This window comes from Pezoporus wallicus, unplaced genomic scaffold (assembly GCF_028554395.1).
Source record: "Pezoporus wallicus isolate ANWC-B61680 ecotype Strahan unplaced genomic scaffold, APGP_CSIRO_Pwel_v1 contig_8376, whole genome shotgun sequence".
Classification (NCBI taxonomy): Eukaryota; Metazoa; Chordata; class Aves; order Psittaciformes; family Psittacidae; genus Pezoporus; species Pezoporus wallicus.
The window spans coordinates 566,792-584,817 of NW_026641603.1; the positions used below are offsets into that span (position 1 = coordinate 566,792).

At 53.2% G+C, this 18,026-nt stretch overlaps 3 protein-coding genes across 7 annotated transcripts in view; 1 reads left to right on the forward strand and 2 right to left on the reverse strand.

Moving 5' to 3' along the window:
* SF3A2 (splicing factor 3a subunit 2) overlaps positions 1-18,026 on the forward strand; it is a 160,226-nt gene that overhangs the window by 6,610 nt on the left and 135,590 nt on the right. The window lies entirely within an intron of this gene.
* On the reverse strand, positions 473-15,044 carry MOB3A (MOB kinase activator 3A). Of its 5 annotated transcripts, XM_057424521.1 has the most exons (5): positions 14,893-15,016; positions 7,048-7,187; positions 3,720-4,278; positions 1,500-1,702; positions 473-534 (listed from the first exon to the last, which is right to left on the reverse strand). In XM_057424521.1, exons 3-5 carry the CDS (start codon positions 4,135-4,137, stop codon positions 505-507), a joined length of 651 nt encoding a protein of 216 aa, XP_057280504.1. In that variant the 5' UTR covers positions 4,138-4,278; positions 7,048-7,187; positions 14,893-15,016; the 3' UTR covers positions 473-504. The 5 variants fall into 5 exon arrangements, with proteins under 5 accessions (XP_057280504.1, XP_057280501.1, XP_057280503.1 ...); XM_057424518.1 differs by lacking the exon at positions 7,048-7,187 and having other exon boundaries at positions 14,893-15,044; XM_057424520.1 differs by lacking the exons at positions 7,048-7,187; positions 14,893-15,016 and adding an exon at positions 9,610-9,840.
* The window catches only part of AP3D1 (adaptor related protein complex 3 subunit delta 1), a 38,984-nt gene continuing 36,622 nt past the window's right edge, over positions 15,665-18,026 (reverse strand). The window contains exon 32 of the mRNA XM_057424525.1: positions 15,665-17,714. Within this exon, the coding sequence (XP_057280508.1) occupies positions 17,619-17,714 (96 nt within the window). The 3' untranslated portion in view covers positions 15,665-17,618. The remainder of the gene's footprint in view (positions 17,715-18,026) is intronic.

Below are 18,026 nucleotides of genomic sequence, written 5' to 3' on the forward strand. Positions count from 1 at the left end.
AAAGCAGCTCTGTCCAAAAACTGGACTCGCAGCCAGTGGAAGAGGTGCTGGAAGCAAACAGCACCCCAGGGGATCCACGTCCACCCCACATACACCATTCATGCATGGGAACTGGGTGTCTGGAGGGAAGTACCGCTTCCACGGCAGCACCAGCTACAGGACGTGGCTCTATCTGAAGCATCTGGCTTGGCTCATGTGGTGCTGCTGCTGCATGAGGGCATGAGGAGGAGGCAGCTCAGGGTGGCTCTTCCCTCCTCCAAGAGTGAGCATTCCCATCAAGCGGCCCCAAATATTTTCTTCTTTTTTTTTAATAGAAATTACTATAAAAAACTAGTTTATCTAGAGCATCTTTAAAAAAATATTCCTGCAGTATCACAGTTTGACATTGAAACTCATTAAAAATATATAGATTTGTTAACAAAATGTCTCTGTTCTCCCCTTGAATCGCATCTCCCATGCAGGAGCGGGACTCAGAGTCCTCGGTGGGAGCAGGAAGGTCTGAGCTCAGTGGCACATCCGGGAGGTCATTTCCTTCTGTCAAAGGCACAGAAAAGACAAGGGCCCATGAAGGAAGGTCCAGACTGACAGGGAGGGCGTGGAGGACAAAACCTCACCTTTGGTTAGTCAGCCACGCCGTGACACTTCCCAAGAGCTCCGGTTTGGGCAGGTCTGCGTTCCCCCCACCGCTCCCATTAACAGCACCACAGGACACCCTTCCACTGCCCAGTGGCTCTGCAGGTTTGCTCTGTTGCTAACAGCTTTGGGAACACCATCACCACCTCCTGGGTCTACCAGGTCATGTTCTCCATCCTCCAGACTCCTTGTGAAGGTGCTGGCGTTGCCCTTGCTTTTGGGAAGCAAGCACAGGGAAGGAAGCACATCCCCGTCCTGGATGGCCAACAGTGTCAGGCTCACACAAACAAGGCAAGCCAGCTGCTAGAAACGCAAGGAGGTTGCTGGAGAACAAGTCAACTTCTCCCATCCCATACCCAAACTACCCTGCTGAGCTGTGTCTGCTCCTCCTCACTCCCGGTTTCCTGACAGCCAAGCTGCAAGGCCAACTGATGGCCTGAATTTGGGCAACCGGTTTTGAGAAGGTAGAATCATACACTAGTCTGGGTCTGAAGGGACCTTCAAAGCTCATCTAGACCAACCCTGCAAGGAGCAGGGACATCTTCACCTAGATCAGGTCGCCCAGAACCACATCCAGCCTGGCCTGGATGTCTCCAGGGATGGGGCATCCATCACCTCTCTGTGCAACCTGTGCCAGTGTTTTACCACCCTCACTGTAAAGAATATCTTCCTCACGTCCAGCCTGAATCTCCCTCTTTTAGTTTAAAACCATCACTCCTCATATAAAATCATAGAACAGCACGGGTTGGAAGGGACCACTGAAGGTCTGGAGGCCTCTGTGACTCCTCCACCCCCAGTCAAGCCCTTCTGCACTGCCCCAGACCCCAACAGACCAATGTGTCCCCTGAGCCCACCCAGACACTCACCAGTGGCTCCAGCTCCTTGGTGTCTATCAGATTGAACTCTTTCACAAAGTAGTAAAAGTGCTTGTAGCAGGTGTTCACGTGGGCTTCCGACCCCATCTGGGTGATCCTGTCGAAATGGTGGATGTAGACATGGACAAAGACCCGGAAGAGCCTGGAGAGAATTTTCTTCACCACTGGGAGGAAGTTCTTGGGGAAGGGAGTACCTGGGAGGGAAGACATCACCAGGAGAAACTGTCAGTCAGGTTAGAACTGGTTCCTTGGGGCTAAAATGAATTGACACAACGGAGAGACTGAGACAAAAGGGCTTCTGTCCCTGGCACTGGAATCGGCTGCCCCATCCCTGGCAGCGTTCAAGGCCAGGCTGGAGTAACCTGGTCTAGTGGAAGGTGTCCCTGCCCATGGCAGGGGGTTGGAACTGGGTGATGTTAAGGTCCTTTCCAACCCAAACCAGGCTGGGATGCTATGAATTTCCAGTTCCCTTCTCCTTTTGCCTTGGATCAGGTTTTTCAAAGCACAGATTTCAGCAACTGAGTGCTGTAAGAAACTGGCCTTGGAGCTTCCCAGATTCCCAGCAGCTACTTCAGTCCGACAGAGTTTTGTTCTACTCCTGTTTCTCATGCTTATCTAGAGAACACAAAACACAAGCTGGGACCAAACAACTCCCCAGAAGAAAGAGTCAGGGCCGTTAACTCCTCACAGTTCTCTCTTATTTTGATGGGTCTTTAGCTCTTTGGTTAAAAATTAAAGATGTTAAGGTCTCTTTGAAGGGATCAGTCCTTTGGGGTTTCTTTAGCCAGGGCCCACCAGCCATCCCAGGACAATACATCACAGTTTAAAGTTCACACAGGTTGTTTCTGGAGGAACAAGGATTAGTTTAAACCCCTACAGTGCTCTGCAAAAGCTGCAGCATTTCAGCTGGTGCTGAGGGTGAGGAATCTGGTAAAAAGCGAGCTGACAACAACAATTACAGTTAAAAACTCCTCCAAACCACAACCCTCCTGCTGTGGGAAACCTGTCTTGCCTCCCTGAGCAGAACAAACACCCTGCTTGTAGTCCCCAGAGAGACTCGCAGGAGAGTCCTAGCTAAAGGCAATGCAGCCGTTGTGCGGGCAACAGGAGGAACAGGGGGAGGATTTCAGTGTCTCAGCTGTCTGAAGGAGTCTGTGGCCTTGCTCTCCCCTCTGCCTGCTCAGCACCAGGTTTGAGCAGCATTTTGGCATGTATGGAATAGCCCTGTGGACACTTGTATGGCAGATGTGTCCCACACAGAGACCAACTGCATCCCACCATGGGATAAATGCTGGGGCAGGAGGGTGGGAGCTCTGCTGCATCTTGTCTTTTGCATCCCAGAAGATGGGAGCTCTGAATGGGATGAATCATATTTACTTAATGCCTTAGATACTGAATTCTCCCATCAACACAAAATAAACAAACCCCCCCAAGCCTCTTTGTCCCAAAGCCAGCACACGAAGCTGCGTTTGGGTACGCAGATTTAGGTGTCTTAGCCCAAATTCTCTTTTCCATCACCCTGGCAATAGATGAAACACTGCCCCTCCCTCCATGCGCGTGTCAGCACCCCTCCAGCTGCAACCAACAGCCGAGCACACGCCAGGAAGCACTGAGCTTGAAAGGGCAGAGTCAGCCACAGCCAGCCTGGAATGACAAAGAGCCTCATTATGGCAACGTGGCCACCATCACCCGGCCGACGCAGAGCACGCACGTGGAGCCCAGCCTGGCAATCAGCTCTCAGAGAGCTGGCCTTCAGGAGACCACGGCTCAAGAGTCATGGCAGAGACTGTTCTAAGAGCACTCTTGTTTTCACTGCTTAGGCACAGCTTGGCTTTACTTGAGGTATCCATGGCTCCAAACGGGATCTGATACAGCTCTGGGTGTTTTAGCACTCCAGAAGAGCTCTGAAGTTTTTTGGGTGCTCAGAAGAGCTCACTGCACTGCCAGGCTCTGAGCAGCACGAGAGGAAATAGCTCTGCTACAAGGCTGGCCTGTGCAACAGCATCTCCTGGAATAGATCTCCTAGCCAAGTTGGATGGGGCTTGGAGCAACCTGGTCTAGTGGAAGGTATCCCTGCCTGTGGCAGGGGATTGGAGCTCCAAACCAAACCAGTCTGTGATTCCATGATTCTAGAAAGGGGACCCGAGGGCTCAAAGGAGAAGGCTCTGCACCAACCTCCCTCCTCCCAGCCACAGCTAGAACTGAACTCACCGACATTAGTGGGGAAGATGTCCTCGTTGTTGATCTGTACCTCAATCCAGTCCATCAGGAGGTTCATGTACTGGGGAGCAGAGAGGGCTGTGGGTTTCCGGTACTTGTGCTCGTCCTGCCACCGGTACTCGTACTTGGGTCCCCCCGACATGACAGGGCAGGACTGCTCTGTGCAATAGTCACTGATGGTGCCGTAGATCAGGTTGATGCGGTTGAAGAAGTCCACCACGTGCACGGCCACCCAGTCGTTCTGCTCCTCTCCTGGTGGCAGCTGGACGGCAACTTTCAAGTCCAGGCCAGCATTGAGGGAGGCCTGAGCCTTCTTGTGCAGCTCAAACCGCTGAGTCCCCGGCTCAAACTTGCGCTTGGGCCGGAAGGTTTTGTCTTTATTGAACACTTGCTTTAAAGCATGGGACATTTTTCTCCTCTACTTCTTTCTTTTCCAGGTCCGTAGCGATGACAGGCGGAGACGCAGCGCTGCTGGGCCACTTCCCGGGGCAGGGCTGGGGCAGGGCTTCTGATCTTCACAGAAACCTTCCTCTGTTCATCTGGTCCTGATCTGCAACGCAGCACAGAAGGGCAGCGATTAGGAGCAGCTCTCTCAACAGGAAACCTTGTGTAAATCCCACAGGCAGAGATCTGGGATGCCATCTGGGCCCTCGCCCCACATCTGAGAAGGGGGGGAAGCCAATGCCAGGTTTCTTTCCTCCCCCTTCTCTGTAGAGCATAGCTTGCAGCAGAGCGGCAGCTCGGCCATCAGAGGTGCCAAGAGTCGCCCCTGCAAGGTCTCCCTACACACCCAGTGTGGGGATGAGGAAACCAGCCCCATAGGGAAGAGCTGTGGCTGCAATTCACCCCATTGAGACCCAAACCCTACAGAAGCAATGAGAAACACCACCACCTACTCAGCTCCAATACACCAAAGAGTTCAGAAGGGTGAAACAAGCTGGGTTTTCCTGGATCAGATTTTTCACCTCTGCTCCCCCACTTCGGAAACAAGCCCACCTAAAAGGTAAGGTTATGGCAAGCCAACTGGAGCTCAGATCTGTTGACAGACACACTCCAACAAAGCCGCTGCTTGAGCAGGAGATGTGTGCGCTGTTGTGGTGCTAAAGACAGGGCATGAAAGGGTGGAGGGGAACAAGAAAGAGAAGAAGAGGAAGAAGAAGTCAGAGCTCAGACACCCGGAAAGAGAATATCCTGGAACACCACGAGCTCTAAGAGCAGCCACAGCCTCTTCTCCCGGTGCAGGCAGACCATAACCACTTTTCATTTCAGCTGAGCTCACGGCAAGGTGAAGGCTGGTTGAAAGCTTGCCTTCCTCTTTCAGTCTGTGGAAAAGAATTAGCTCTGAGAGGGTGAGACACAAGTTGAGATCTAAAAGGATGCTGACGAGAAACACAGCTCTGTTTATCTGTAGCTAATTATACCTCCTTTGTTCCCACATCCATCCCCTTGTATAATTTGTGTCAAGCTGGTCTTTGATGGAAGCTTAAGGCAGAAAACTATGCGCACCAAGAATATTATTTTACATGTGCTGGGCAGAGGAATAAGTAAAGTAACAGAAATTAAATAAAGCTGATGCCTTATGGAATCTGGCAAGTAAGAATTTCCATGAGTTTTAGAAGAAAGCAAGCAAACGAATCCCTTTCACCAAGCAGAAATCTCCCCATATTTCTATGAAGCCACAGTTTGCTTGAATATGTAAATAGTTTCCTCATATGCTGCCAAGAGAATTCCAAATTCAAGGTCAACACTACGGCTGCCACAGTTCAGCCCATCCCTAACAGATGCTGTGCAGTGCTAATCAGCATCTCTTCTCCGGAGAAAGATTACAAAGACTTAAACCAAGGCCTCTTGTTTTCTCAGAGCAAGGCGGAAAACCCAAACCACTTCAGTTTGTCCCGTTAGGACCAGACTCAACATTCCCAAGTGCTGCTTTTCCTGTGGGAACGGGCTCAGTCACCTCTTCTGTGGAGAAGCGGAGAGATCCAACCTCCTGTTGCAACATGGGCCACAACATGCGTTGGGAGAAACTGAAAAGGCATTTGAATGTGGCCCAGTGAGAGCCACCCTGGGCAGGAAGGTAAATCCACAGCACACGTGGCTCCGCTGTGTCCAGAACTGCTGTGACCCCCTCAGCTGCTGTGGGGGAGTCAAAGAAAGAAAGAAAATCACAGACCCACAGAGTCAGACAGGTTGGAAAAGGCCTTTAAGAGCATCAAATCCAACCGTGCCCAGCACTGCAAAGGCCACCACTGACCCATGGCACTGAGGCCTCGTCTCCACAGGGTGTGAACACTTGCAGGGACGGTGACTGCAGCCCTGCCCTGGGCAGCCTGTTCCAATGCCTGAGCACCCTCTGGGGCAGGAATTGTTCCTCAGCTCCATCTAAACCTGCCCTGGTGCAGCTTGAGGCCGTTTCCTCTTGTCCCATCCCTTGTTCCTTGGGAGCAGAGCCCAGCCCCTCCTGGTTCCAGCGTCCTCTCAGGCACTTGTAGGCAGCCATCAGGTCCCCCCTGAGCCTTCTCTTCTCCATCTGAACCCCCCAGGTCCCTCAGCCGTTCCCCATCACACTTGGGCTCCAGGCCCTGCACCAGCTCCGCTGCCCTTCTCTGCCCCACTCCAGCACCTCAATGTCTCTCTTGCAGTGAGGGCCCCAGAACCGAACACAGGATTCAAGGTGCAGCCTCACCAGTGCCCAGCACAGGGGCACAATCCCTGCCCTGGCCCTGCTGCCGCACTGGTGCTGATCCAGGCCAGGATGCTGGGGGCTTCCTGGCTGCCTGGGCACAAGCTGCTCATGTTCAGCTCCATCAACCAGCACCCCCAGCTCCTTTTCCCATGAAAAACTTTCCAGCCACCCTTCCCCAAGCCTGGAACCTTGCAGGGGGTTGATGTGGCCCAAATGCAGGACCCAGCACCTTGCCTTGCTGAACCTCATCCCACTGGCCACAGCCCATGGATCCAGCCTGTCCAGATCCCCCTGCAGAGCCTTTCTATCCTCCAGCAGATCAACACTCCCAGCCAACTTGGTGTGGCCTGCAAATTTACTGAGGGTGCCCTTGATCCCCACATCCAGATCATTAACGAAGATATCAAACAACAATGGCCCTAACACCGAGCCCTGAGGGACACCACTAGTGGCTGGAAAAATAGGATATCCCCCCATAACGTGTCTTTAGGAGGCGCTTGGTCACACCACAGACATGGTTAGAGGAAGTCGTGAACTGCACAGAGCGACATCTGAGCACAGACAAGAGCTCTGGTTACCCGGAGCTGTGTCACAGCCTCACCACATCCTGCAGCACCCGGGGACTGCACCCACCCGGCCACGGTGCCACGTCCGGAGCAAAGGGTGGATCAGCCTCGAGTCACCGGCAATGTGGAGAGCAGGTGCTGAGTCTGCAGCCGGTTCCAGCAGGAAATCAGTCCCAGAGAACACTCACACGCGATGGTTTCCTTATGCTGGAGATGGAGAAATGTCCTTTCAAACAAAGAAGCCATCAAGGAGCGGGAGCATCGCCCTACACAGAGCTCCCACAGCATCCCTGGCATGGTACGACTGTTCCTACCTATTTCCTGTCTGATCACTGTGACCGCACTCACATCGGTGCTGGCCAGTGACTGCACATCAAGAAGCAACCACTGACCATAGTCCAGAAGAAACTGCCATTTGAGCAGGGTGGAGGGACTTTGAGTAGGGTTTATTTGGTGCCGAGGCTGTATTCATCCTACAAACAACTTCCTCTTTCTACAGAGACATCACCCATGAGAAGCGGGGAGCTCGACGCAGCAGCAATTGTCTCTCAGACGACTCAGCATCTGTCTGAAGGCATTAGCAAAATGAGTAGCTGAGACTTCAAGCAGATGCAACCTATTTAATTATGGTTTTTGACTGCAACTGAGCTAAAAGAAACACTTAGCTCTAGGAAAAAAGGAAGGAAAAAAAAAAAAGAAAGAAAGAAGACGCAGAGACCAAACGCATCCCTGACATTGCTTGAAGATGATATCACACGTACAACACCTACTTCCACAGGCAGGACTCACAGCTTGGGCAGCACTGGGATGCTGCCTTTGCACAGAAGAGAAAGGAGAGGTTAGGAACAATTAGGAAATGGGACACGCAAGGCATCTGAGTGGTATTTGCAGGCTTCAAAGATGAGATAAAACAGAAGAAGCCCCTCCCAAACTGACCTGCAGCACATTCTGGTTACTCCTCCCCTCCCGCCAGCCAAGATTACAGCACATGTCACCGGTGCTCCAGGAGCACCCTGGCCACCCCTCCGAGCTCACAACCACCACAGACAGCCCCACACTGCGGCTGTCCAGAACAGAAACAAGCCTCCTTTCCCAAGTACACCAAGGAATGGCTCGGAATTATGCTGGTTAAGGAGGAAACTTGCCAGCCCAGGCTGAGTCCCCTCTTCCCTCCCCCAAAAGCTCACTTTCTCTCCTAACTCCGGGCAGTCCCAGCTCCAGTCCCAACGCTGGTTTCTGCTGATGGCAAGCCAGGGCAGGGCTGTGGGAATCACCCTGCTGCTCCTCTTCCCTAGCTGGGAATGGCAGATCCAAGCTAGGCTCACGTTAAACCAAGCTCTGGGTAGAGGAAGCCGGAGGGGTCGGTTCCCTGTCTCTTGGTTACTTTTACATACAGAGAGAGGGTATAAAAACATGAAAGACAGTCACCTCTTCTAAACCATTTGGAACTGCCTCTTCCCTTGCAACACGCTGCAGCCATCCCGAGGCTTTCCAGGAGCGAGCAGCATTCCCACCGGATCCTAACCCCCCCGCAGCAGCGGGACGGCTCGAAACCCTCTTCCAGGAGTCCCATGACTGCTCCGTCAGAGCCTGCCTGAACAACACCCCTCACCACTAACACCGTGCAGGGGTTGAACATCAGCCAGGCACCAAAACCAGCACGTCAGCAAGCTCCTACCTGCGCTTCAAGCCCCGGCAGATGACTCTTGCAGTTGCTCAGCCCGTCTCTGCAACGTGTGCTCGTAGGCACGGAGGCAAAGAGCTTCCTTTTTCAACAGAGGGGAAAAAAACCCAAGTCCCGTTCCCCACGCAGCTGCAATCCAAAGGCTCCTGCAGGCTGGGGAGGGGTCAGACACAAGCCACTTCCCTCCCAGTGACCCCAGCGCTGGGCTCACATCCTGCCACGGTGCTGCTCAGAAAGCCCTTGAGCAAACCCCAGTGAGCTCTCCGGGGAAAGGGTGTCTCTGGTTTCCTTTTAGGGAAGCCATGCTGCTGCCCGGGGAGATGACACCAACATGGGGCTGCTGCTGGGCACTCGCACCGAGCCCAGCCTGAACATCCTGCTTCTAATTGCAGCCCGCGGTGATGAGCTCGTGCAGCCACCCCGTCCCCACTGAAGGGAGAAGGGAGCAACGAGCCTCCACCTCCCTCCCAGCGCGGTTTTCACGGCTAACACCATCGCTTCCAATACAGGACACAAACCCACCCATGCTGGTTTGATAAAGCGGCCACAATCTATCAGCTGCATCGAGGGCTTCACGAGAAAAACAAACGTACAGAGCACACCCAAAAAGTGGCTTCGAAACAGAAAAAACCCAGCAAAGATGGACACCTTTTTCCATAATTCCCCACCCTCCTTTCACAAATACCTTCCCACAGCCGCTCTGTGCTGTTTCTGACGAGCTGATCCTGGTTTTCTACGATCAAAGGAGAGATTTTAACGCGGACAGCAAGGCTCAGAGCAACGACAGCCAGCAGGGCCGGAGCGGCACAAACGGCAGGCAGGTTCTGCGCCTTTGGAGCCAGTCTGGCAACACCCAAGGCAGCTCACCTCCACGGGACGAGGCCTTTGGCTGCTCTTTGGGCTTGTCTCATGATAGGAGGCACAAAGGTCTGTGCCTGTGCTTACCTCAGCCGGGGCAGGGCACGGAGCGGAGGCTGAGCGCGCACGCCTGGCCATTCATGATCCCGGCGAGACACTTCCACGTCACCGGCTTCCTGTCTGGCACCGAGTCCGGCCCAGGGAGCTGCCAGTGTTTTCCCAAACGCTGATCATTCCCCTCCACAGGCTCTGTCGTGGTGTTTCTGCCTCTTCTCCTGCAAGACCGCTCCCCGCTGCTGCACAAGGAGGGCCAGAAGCTGCCTGGTGGCACCCCCAGCATCGCCTTTTCGTTTCCTTCTCCATTGCTCCTGGCTGCTCTGAAGTTGGAGCAGGGAGCGGATCCGTCCCTGCTGCACCTACAGCCCCAGGCTGGCCCGGTTCATTCTGCTGCTCTGCAGGACAATATCCACGTTTTTCTTTTGGAAGCTGCTTTAGCAGCAGCCTCTGCAACAAACTTCACGGAGCCCCTCGGAAACACGCCTTTCAAACGCTGAATTCCCAAGGTTTAGGCAAACAAAGAGCCCTTTATATTGCATCACAACTGTCAGGTCTAAGAAAGTCCTGTGGTCACCAGCAACCCCCTACCCCCTGCAATTTAAATGAGCTGCACAAGTTGGAAATTCCCGAGTAAGAAACTGTATAGATACCGTATCACTTCCTTAGGAGCAGGACAGTCACTTCACGTGCCTTTAAGCCATGCAAACCAGAGCCCATCTGCATCTCCATATGCACAAGAAAAGGCAGTAGCACAATAAAAGACAAAAAAATAGCTATACTGGGCTTTAACTGGTATCCTGATTTTCCCCTAAAAGGCATTCAGATCAGTTTTAAAGTCAGCTTAGTTTATATAATAAAGGGAAAAGCCCTGTTAAATGAAGCTATTCTGGGTTAGGAGAAGACCCCAGTGCAGCAGCTCTGGCAGAGCCCATCAGGCAGCTGATGCAGCAAGAGGCACCTCTCCAGCACACAAGCAGGACGAGGAGCAGGCAGTTCAGTGCCCCTCTCTGAGCTCAGGATCTAGATCCAGACCATGGAAGATGACAGGAGGGACATTATGGGGGTACTGAGGGGAGTGAGCACTGATGGGGCTGGGTAACCCTTTCTGGCAGGGGATGGGGGGGGCTCAATCTTCAAACACTACACACAAGAGCATATTTCCAGTGTCGGTTGTCCCCCCCTGGCCTTTCAGGCAGCCCCTCACAGCCACAGAGGGTGGAAATGGTGCATGAGAAAGTACCTTTTGGAAGAGGTCATCACCCCTCCTGCTTTCTCTTCCCCAAAGGGGATGCTCAGAGAGCAGAAGCTGCAGTTTAAAAGCCTCCACTAAAAGGCCTTATAGTCTAAAAGGCCTAGAAATGCCTGCAGGGTGGCAGGGCAGCTCAAGGCCTTACAGCCAGTGTCTTGCCTCTGAGATGACATCTGCAGCCACTGCAGTGTCAGAGCTGCAGCTCTGTTGGCAGATGGGGCTCACCGGGGTGGCTGCATGAGGAGGCAGAGCTGCCTGCAGCGACAAGCAGGGCCAGGCTCCAGGTTAAGCTGCACAGAGAAGCATGCCTAGGATGAAGCACCGCAGCGGTGGCACGCTGAGAGCAGCTCTGCCTTTCTGAGGTCTCAGGGGCTGGGTTTTGAAGCCTGCTCCTTCAGGGAGACCCTTCTCCATCCTCCAGCCTGGGATCTGTGATATTTGGGAGGCCAAGCTGTAAGTGCTGTGTTTCACAGAATCCCAGACTGCTGTGGGTTAGAAAGGACCTTAAGATCACCCAATTCCAACCCCCTGCCACGGGCAGGGACACCTCACACGAGACCATGTCATTTCATCCCACTTTTGAAGGCTCCATGTTATTATCCTCACTGGGCAGGGATGTTTTTGAGCCACCACCAGCTTCATCTGCTCTAACTTTGGGATGTGCCCCTGCCCAAGTTAAAGGTACCACGGGTTTCGAGGATGAATCCTGCCTGCAGCAGAGGCACTATTTCCAGAGCACAGCTACGGGTCACAGGAGGTGCTGGGTCTATGAGCTCCTTCAGGCAGGGACTGAGCCGGAGCACGAGCTGGCCAGCCCTTCCTTCAGCAGGGCTAATCCCACACCAGTTCCTCTTCTCCCCATGTTGATGCTATGCTTTCAGAAGAAAAGCAGTATTGTTTCTTGCTGAAAGCAGATGCCCGTGAGGCTTGCTCTTCCCCTTCACAAGGAGATATGTCAGTAACCTGACACATTACATGTCTCCAGGCAAGGAATAAGCCCACTGATGTGGAGCTAAATAGCACCTCAAGACTAACCACATCATAAGACCTCCTGCCACACAGCAAGAGAAGAAAGAAGCAGCTAAACCCCCCAAAGGCCCAGACAGCAGCTCGGAGAGAAGCCTGCAGTTAAGATGAAATAAACATTACCTTGCCTTTCAGTGCAGCCATGGGCTCGACTCGGCTCCTGCTTCCAAGTGGGACATTATGGATGGCTCTACCTCATTTTCTGCTCCACAGGCTGCCTCGGAGCCAGTGCAAGGGCCATGATTCACCCAAAGGCAGACGGTTCCCAGGACATACGGCACCCAGCAGCATCACTTTTGCCTCTTCCCGAATTCATGGAATGCTTCAGGTTGGAAGGGACCTTAAAGCTCATCCAGTCCCAACCCCTGCCATGGGCAGGGACCCCTTCCACTTGCTCCAAGCCCCTGTGTCCAACCTGGCCTTGAGCACTGCCAGGGATGGGGCAGCCACAGCTTCTCTGGGCACCCTGTGCCAGCACCCTCCCAGGGAAGAGCTTCTGCCTAAGAGCTCATCTCAGTGTCCCCTCTTGTGGTTTAAATTGACTCAACCCCAACAAAGCCAAGCTCTGGAGCCTTCGCCCAGGCTCTTCTGGAGCAGTCCAAGCTGCTGCGGTGTGATGCATTTTCTTGCACAGGCTTTGCACACTTGCACAAGTGGTTTGTTTTCAGGCCTTCGCTGCCTCTGTTCCTCCTCTCTGCTTCACGTACTCAGAGCAACAATTCACCCAGTTCTCAGCACAAGCCCAGCTCCAGAGGGAAGCACAAGCAGCACTAACACAGCAGTCACCGGTAACCCTGCCTCCCAGGGGCATCTGGAAAAGGGAGGCTAAAGACACGGCCTCAGGTACACTCTTTATTGAAAGCATTAGGTGGATATTACTTCTTTCTGAAGATAAGCTGCTAAAGCTCCAGCAAAGCCAGCTACAGATCCCCTTACAGCAGCATTTATGGCTCACAAAACACTTCCTTGTCTTGTAAGAAATTAAAACTCAGGAGATGAAGGCAGCTCTTTCCCCAGGCTCGACTGCTGTGCACAGGTCTGGTGTGGGTCTGTAACCTTCCTCAGACCCCACACACTTTGGGTGCTGAGAAGGGAAACACTTCTCCTTTGTGTGTCCTTATGGACACTGTGTCCATAGAGATCCTTGGCCCAGCAGCACGAGGTACAGGACACGGCACACATGAGCACAGTCCCACCTCAGCACACGGGCTACACTGCTCTGTTTCGGTTCAGGGGGTACCTCACACCCCGACAACCAAAGAACCACGACAGAGCCAAGTGTGGGCAAAGAAGCACCTGGCAAACAGCTCCCACACTAGAGCAGAGCTGAAGCCACGAGGACTCTGCTCGAGATGCTCAGGTGGCTTCAAGCTCCCCAGGCCTCAGCGTTGCAGGAGAGCGCGTGCCCACTTGTGATGATGGCACAACCCCAAGTAATGGGTCTGAAAGAGCATCCCAGACCCGGAAAGGTGAGGCAGGCACAGGGAGCTCCCTGCTCCAGGGACAGCTCCTCAGTGTAAACCAAGAGCTATCCCAGCACCAAGCTGCATGAGCTCCCAGCACGCCTCTCCTCCCTTTCTGGGCATTCCATGAGGCTCCTGCCCAAGTTCACAAGTACGTGACTGAGGCAGAAAGCGAATCTGCAATGGGGAATACACAGTCCAAGAAGGGACAGTAGATAAACAGAGAGCTGGATGGGAGCCTAGAGCCTGGAAAGGAAGCAGAGTGCAAGGATGAAGCCCCTGGGGACTGTGATAAACAGGTGGCTTGGGAAATTCCGCATCTCCCAGCAGAAATCCCCCCTGCCCTGCAACTTGGGGAGGACTTCCAGACCGGAAGAGGATGGAAGCTGGGAAAGTGTGGCCGCTCCCCACCTCCAAGCTCCAGGAGAAGAGGATCTTGCCTTTCACTAACACCAGAGCCAACAACAGAGATGCTGTTTCCAAACATCTGCACCGTGTGCTGGACAACTTCACACCCCTCTCTCTGGAGGACTTCCTGCCCTTTCCTTTCAGAGAATCATGGAAAAGCCCTTTAAGCTCATCCAGTCCAACCGTTCCCAGCCCTGCCAAGGCCACCACTGACCCATGGCACTGAGGCCTCGTCTCCACGCTGTGTGAACACTTGCAGGGACGGTGACTGCAGCCCTGCCCTGGGCAGCCCGTTCCAATGCCTGAGCACCCTCTGGGGCAGGAATTGTTCCTCAGCTCCATCTAAACCTGCCCTGGTGCAGCTTGAGGCCGTTTCCTCTTGTCCCATCCCTTGTTCCCTGGGAGCAGAGCCCAGCCCCTCCTGGCTCCAGCCTCCTCTCAGGCACTTGTAGGGAGCCATCAGGTCCCCCCTGAGCCTTCTCTTCTCCATCTGAACCCCCCAGGTCCCTCAGCCCTTCCCCATCACACTTGGGCTCCAGGCCGTGCTCCAGCTCCGCTGCCCTTCTCTGCCCCGCTCCAGCACCTCAATGTCTCTCTTGCAGTGAGGGCCCCAGAACCGAACACCGGATTCAAGGAGCAGCCTCACCAGCGCCCGTCCTCCCCCCCGCATCCCTGTGCTCACAACACGAGGCAGAAGCGGAGCCGGATTTGCCCTGAACCATCACGAGCTCCCCTCACCACGAGGAAGGCGGCGGCGAATTCCGCATTCCCCCCAGGCACTGAAGAGATGAAGAAGTCTGAACTTCAGGACCTCGCCTTTACCCCCAACAGAAGCATTTATCAGCGCGGCCAGAGAAGGGCGGGGGGAAAGAAACACGAATCCCCCCCCGGAGACGTTCCAGCCCCAGGACACGGAACGCAGCACAGCCTCCCCCCGGCAGCAGCAGGGACCGCGGGAGCCGCCGCCTTCGCCAAGGAAGTGCGGGGAACCAGAGCCCGGGGGGTTCGGCGGCCCCGGATCAACAGGCTCCCCTCACGGCCCGGCCTGAGGAGGCCGCAAGGCCCCGGGAGCACGGACAGCGCCGGGCAGCGCGCCCCGCGTGGGACCCCCGAGCCGGACCTGCCCCGCCGCCGCCCCGGGCCCTGCTCCCCCCCGTTCCCCGGTACCTGCCCGCTCGCAGCTCAGCGGTGCCGGCGCGGAAGCGTCTCCCCTCGTGCGTCCGCAGCACCCGCCCCCGGCCCGCGCGCACCACTCGGCGGTCCTGCGCCAGGCCCCTCTCCGCGCGGCGGCCGGCACTACTTCCTCTTAAAGGGGCCGCGCCACCGGCTCCTCCCGCGGGGAACGGGGAGGCGGGGCAGGAAGCGGGGCGCGGTGGGGGTGAGCTGCGTGTTGGTGTTTGACCGCATTCCCCTTCATTGCATTTTCTTTTATAAAGCTCGTTTATTGCCATTTATTCTATTATTTTCCTTTATTAACTTTTTATCTATTTTTGTTACTCTATTTTCTTCTATTTTAAGAAAAAAAGATTAGAAGAAATAGAATACATTTCCTTTTATCCTACTTTATTATCACTGGAGCTGCTCTAAGGTCTCCCCTTGAAGAGTTTTATCTTCTCGAGGCTGACCCAGCCCAGCTCTCTCAGCCTGGCTCCAGAGCAGAGCTGCTCCAGCCCTTGCAGCATCTCCATGGCCTCCTCTGGACTTGAACAGCTTCACATCCAGAAGGACATCCCAAACATAAGAATATCATCCCAAACATGAGAATATGTTTGGGACACAGAGTGGGGTCCTTACCTCCTCCTAAGCTACTGGAGCAAGATTCCTCTGTTCTCCCCCCCCCTCCAGACAGGAGCATTCAGAGCTGGGATAAATTCATGTCGTGGCTTTGGGTCCATGCAAACTGTGAGGGTTTTGTAAAGAACGACTGGTTAGCCAAAAATTGAACTTTGTTTTGAAAGTTTATTGGATCATCTCGACACAAAATCATTACAGCAGCTTGTGGTATGTTGGTTTCGTTTTCTTTTTGTTGTTTTTAAGGGAATGTTGAGAGCAAATCAATTTGTGAATGTAACACATCATACAGTTTCAAAAGTCTAGAATCACTGCACAGGATTCTGTAAGAGAAGACTCTACATGCTAAAGTGACAGTTTTCATCCATGAATTAAAAAAAACCCCAAACACTAATTGAGGAACATTATCCTTGAAGACAATTGTAATATGTTCAGTTTCTAATACACCAACGGGCTCACTAGGGGAGGTTGACCCACACTAAACCACCTCGCCAGCAGGGAAAACAAGCTCCTGCAGCACGGTCAGAACACGAAGCTGGTCCTAGAAATAAAACCAGAGCCTTTGAACACCCTCATGTGGGAAGAGGGTGAAGAGCACAAGTACAGGACATTCACCCAGAGATGATCAACACTTCATCCTGTGGCCTGCATGGGGTTTAGTTCGCGGTGGTGGTGCTGGAGAGGCACAGACCAACACAACCCTCGTTGGGGACCCTCCTGGTGACAGCAACCCACAGCTCTCTGCCCCGGGGCTCAAAGCAAAACCGTTCAAGTGTGTTCTCAGTTTGCTGGGTGTGGAGCAGCAAAAGTAAAACGAGTGGAAGTGAGGAGGATAAAATACAAAGCAAGGTATTTTGGAGAAGGACATCACTTCAGCATCACTGTAAAGGACACAGCAACATCCCCTTCTGGTCAGTGATTCCACAAGATTCCAAGAGTGCAGAATAGGCTTCACTTTGTGGACCCTCCGTTTCTTCCCTCTGAAGGAACCTGCTACAGAGCAGGCCTGCAGCTCCTCACCAACACCTCCTCCTGCCCCCAGCAGGGATCCAGGTACACTTGTGCTGCTCAATCCACAGGCACTGCAAGGGCAGGGCTGTGGAATGCTGCAGGGATGAGAGGGGGAGCAGGGCTTGTACCTCCAAACTGTTCAGAGCACAAAGGATTACACACGTGGGCACGTTTCTCCAACCTGGCAGTGGTCAACCTCAGCTGGTGAGCGAAATGATAGAAAAGCAGGAACAGACCCCCTTGGATTTCCAGTTTCGTGCTACACCCTAGGAATGTGAAATCGAAGTGGACTCATGAAACACATCATCAGAGACTGCTCAAAGGGCAGAGGCATGAGAGACTCCATTTGCAGGGGTGGGCAATGGGAGCAGAGGACCAAACAGTGACACTTCCAGCCTGTCCATGCAGTCACTCTCTACTCTTTCAGCTGTCACTAAAAGAAGGTTAAGGCTCAAGGCAACTACTATAAACAGAAAGTCAAACATCCCAGTTCTCACAGGGCTCATCTGGATTAGCTCAAGGAGATGGAGGATGTTTATATGCTGATCACAACAGATCTTGAGATAATAATAGTAATAATAATAATAATAAATCATATATATATAAAAAAACAAAAGAGGCCTTCAGGTCCAGCACCAGCCTCTGCTAGAAATATACATCAACTACAGCAGCCCTGAAGACACATTCCATGGCTAAGTATCAAGTCAACCTCCCCTGGCAATAAGCACAAGCAACACTGTGCTACTGTTGATGAAATTCTGCTTATTCCACTGTCCCACGCAGACAGCAAAGTTTATGGGATGGATCATCATGAGCTGCTGAATAAATAGCGCCCTTCCCTCCCTCCTCCAGTCATGTCACCAGGGTCTCTTTGGGCTAGAAAGGGTTAACACCACAGTTTGTAAAAAGTTTTGAAATAAAAAGGTAACATACAGCCTTAAAATGTCTAAACTGCAAACAATGGTGGAGTTAACTGAAAAGCACGTGCCCCAGGATAGTACATGCGTACGAGGGAGAAACTTAACACTTGGGTCTGCTCGTCTTTACACGTTAGGTGTGTTTCTTGCAGTCGGAGTATTTGTAAGGAGTATTCAGCACTTGGACAATGTCTCTTTCATTTCATCCAACAAGTTGCTAAGCAGGGTGGAATCATTACATTTCCCATCTATGGATACAGAGTTCTCTCCCTTGGAAAGAAAAAAGAAAAGAGAAATCAGTCAGTTCCTCTTCTAAGAGGGGACAATTTTATTTGCAGCCAAGCTCAGGGATTAGGATCAACCAGTGAAGCCTGCACAGGATGAGAGCAGGCTCAGCTGAGAGGACACCCTGGGGACAGCTCGAGGAAGCCACCAACACTGCTACTGCCCAGCGGGTATGTGCTGAGCAACAGAGAGCCCACTGGGAGCTATGAGTGTGGTAGCAGCTCAGTGCAAAGTGCTCCATGAGCCAGATGAATTCATCTGCCCATGGTGTCCCCAGGGGATTCAGACAGGAGGATT